Raw genomic sequence first — 3,216 nt, 5'->3', positions numbered from 1 at the left:
GGGAAAGAGAGATCTTTTTTTTTTTGGGTGCACACTTACTCTGACACACAGGAAGTTAGAGGGCTACCACACACACACACACACACACCCACTGACACAGACTCACCGGAGCCGAGCAGCGAGTTACCACGGCCTGTGGAAAAACTGCCGGCAGAGGAGGAGGAGAAAGAAGAGGAAGAAGTGGTGGTGGGAGGTAGCGTGGAGGGGAAGGCGGGGTGTGGGATGGAGGATGGGCTCGTGTACAGTGAGGATGTTAGCGCTGGAGGAAGAGGTGCTGGGTGGTGATGGTGGTGATGATGCTCTTCTTCCCTCCTGTCCCGGTTCTTGCTGCCCCGTGGGCGCCCTGGACCATGACGGCTCTTCTTGTTGACACGGTGCCTCCGCTCTCGGGGCAGTGCTGGAGGTGTGGCTTTGTCCTCCACGTCTGCCTCCTCCAGGATAGGTGCTGTACTCAGCTGAGACGGCTTGCAGAGAGACTTGGAGGGTTTGTAGTCCCCTGAGGAGGAGATCTTGCGGATTTTGCTGCTGCTGCCCAGCCCTGATGAGGAGGTGATGCGCATGATGGAGCCAAAGGTAGAGATGGTGACCTTGTTCTCGAAAGGGCTGGAGTTGCCGTCTGACTTGTCGTGACTCTGTGAGCTTGCCAGTGGGCCATCGGCAGGAGTCAGTGCTGGTGGCTTGTGGTATTTACTGTCCTCCTCCTCCTCTTCCTCATCTTTGTCCTCCCCCTTCTCATCATCCTCTTCATCTTCGTCCTCTTGGACCGCTGGCCTCCTGTGACGCTCCTTGCGCTCCTCTCCACTGTGGTCGTCACCTCCTCGGTCATGGTCACGCTCCAGGCGGGAGGAAGATGAAAACTGATGGAAATCTTGAGCAGACGACAAGGAGCCACCTACTGGGGGAGACGTACGCAGAGACGAAATACAAACACACTCACCTCAGTTGCCTTCTGTCAGCTCGGACTTTCTAACATAAGCTGCAGTGTTCCAGCAGTTCACTGTTCATTTCTTACCTGTGTTGAATGGGCTGGAAGAGCAGGAGGAGGAGGAGCAGCTCTTGCCAGTGCTTCCTGTCTTCTTACTGCGATGACCATGACTGTGCGAGCTCAGCTTCTTGGACTTTCCCTCACTCTCCTTGTTGCCGTGGTGACTGGAGGCGATCTGCACCAACATAGGTCATAACAACATTATATTTATTCAGATGTTTCTGTAAAGTCCACCAAAAAGACAGCTCTTCACAATATGTTACAATAAACTTGACCTTACAAAATATGATTTCCATAATCATAACTGAAGTACTGTGGCATTAAGATTTATCTGAATTTTAATTTCCATCTCACAGTCGTTAGTGTCATTTGCTTTTCATACCTTCTCTATGCTGTCGGTGGTCACTGAAGAGCCCAGGCTGTCAGAGGACTTCTTGTGGCGCTCTTTTTGACGAATCTTGTCCTTATGACTCTGAAAACACACACACACACACACACACACACACACACGTTATCTTTGTCACTCTCTCCTTGTGTGTTTGTTCCTTTCTCCTATATGTGTAAAATGTGCACTTCAGTCTGGCATATTGTGTGTCTGTTCTCTTTCCAGGTCTTCATGGTGGAGAGGCCATATGGCTCTGGTCCTGTCTGCTGGCATACCTGGAAGCTGCTTGACATCAGCCCGGATTATATTCTTCATACAAGTTTATAATCTACAGTGTGTAATTTATGGGGCAGAGCAGCTCACTGCCTAACCAGCTAGTATCATGAAGTCCATCCTGACTGTTCATACAGTAAATCTAGTATGCTGATTTATTCTCTGCACGCAACGTCTGCCTGTCCTGGAAGAGGGATCCCTCCTCTGTTGCTCTTCCTGAGGTTTGTATTTGAGGGTCTAAGGACACAGGGTGTTGTATAATGTACCGATTGTAAAAGCCCTTAAGGCAAATTTGTGAATTGTGACACTGACTTGACTTTACTTGACTTGATACATACACAGGAATCAGACAAGCCAGGTCCACCCAGGCATACGTTATCCAGTCTAACACATAAACCCAATACGCATGCACACATACAATTACTAGGGCTAGGTATCAGTAGAATAGTTTTATACTAGTGCCAGTAAGGTGCTACTATGTTACCAGTACCAAAACTGTTTTTCAAACCCTAAAGACACGACAATGAATCTAATTGGATTTTCAACACCAGCTTCTGGCACTTAACACTTCACCTAGCCTTTACAATTACACACATTAGTAACGCTGGCGCTTACCTTCCGCTGCCTGTGGTGGTGGTGTTTGTCCTGTGGGGGAGAGCTGGAGCGCCCCCTGGAATGACTGAAAGAGCTACTTGTATTTTCACTAGAGCGTAACTTCTTCTGCTGTAAAAGCCAAAAGAAGAAAGTGAGCATTGTCTCAAGACCAACTGCAACTTTATTAGCTGCCAGGCTTTTATCACACAGCACCTTAAAGATATGCAACAGTTTGACATTTTGGGAAATACCCTAATTTGCTATCTTACAGAGAGTTAGATGAGAAGATCATACACTGCTTCAGACAGCTTAACATAAAGACTGAAAACAACCAGCGTGGCTCTGTCCAAAGGTTAAAAAAAATCACCTACCAGCACCTCCATACAGTGGTTATGAGCCAGACTATTTCCTGGCTGGGCGCAGTAAGAGTCCTGTTGCTGCTGTGAGGTTGCCAGGCAACCAGCAGAGACTCCAGGAAGTCACTGGGCCTGGCCAAGAAATAGTCTGGCACATAAGCTCCTGTGCTGAACAATGATGCGTTTTTTTGAAATGGCAGTTCAGTACAATTATGAGGCAAAGGAGTGTGTATTCCCAGGATGAGTCAAAGGGAGGATCTGGGAAGGAACAATCTCCTCAGATTTTTACCATCTTGTTGTAGTGATGCTTGCAGTAGCCACAGTATTTCACATTGTCAGCTTCTGGGCCTTCTTCCTCACACAGCAGACCGGCCATCTGAGCACTGAACACACACGAGGTCACAGGGTCAGACAAAAGAGGAAGTCCCAGAGTTGTGTCACTGATCAAGGCAGGATGAATTAAAAGTCAGATGTGCACACACGAATCAGTGGTGGCCAGTCCCACAGGTTTGATCAACTCAACTTTATTTATATAGTGCTTTACCACAGCACAGCTGACCAAAGCACTTAACATATCATTCAAATATAAAAACAACACATAAAAAGCTATAAACAATAATATA

General features: G+C 47.5%; 1 protein-coding gene across 1 annotated transcript in view; it reads right to left on the bottom strand.

Moving 5' to 3' along the window:
• LOC109956812 (MLLT6, PHD finger containing) overlaps window positions 1–3,216 on the bottom strand; it is a 26,122-nt gene that overhangs the window by 15,046 nt on the left and 7,860 nt on the right. Inside the window, exons 6-10 of the mRNA XM_020594175.1 lie at window positions 2,883–2,976; window positions 2,259–2,366; window positions 1,368–1,457; window positions 1,013–1,160; window positions 107–895 (exon numbers count right to left, since the gene is read on the bottom strand). Coding sequence (XP_020449831.1) covers window positions 107–895; window positions 1,013–1,160; window positions 1,368–1,457; window positions 2,259–2,366; window positions 2,883–2,976 — 1,229 coding nt within the window. The remainder of the gene's footprint in view (window positions 1–106; window positions 896–1,012; window positions 1,161–1,367; window positions 1,458–2,258; window positions 2,367–2,882; window positions 2,977–3,216) is intronic.

The sequence above is a fragment of the Monopterus albus genome, unplaced genomic scaffold (genome assembly GCF_001952655.1).
Source record: "Monopterus albus unplaced genomic scaffold, M_albus_1.0 scaffold22.1, whole genome shotgun sequence".
Classification (NCBI taxonomy): Eukaryota; Metazoa; Chordata; class Actinopteri; order Synbranchiformes; family Synbranchidae; genus Monopterus; species Monopterus albus.
The sequence above is the reverse complement of the archived record's forward strand: the minus strand, read 5'-3'. Positions and strand labels throughout refer to the sequence as shown.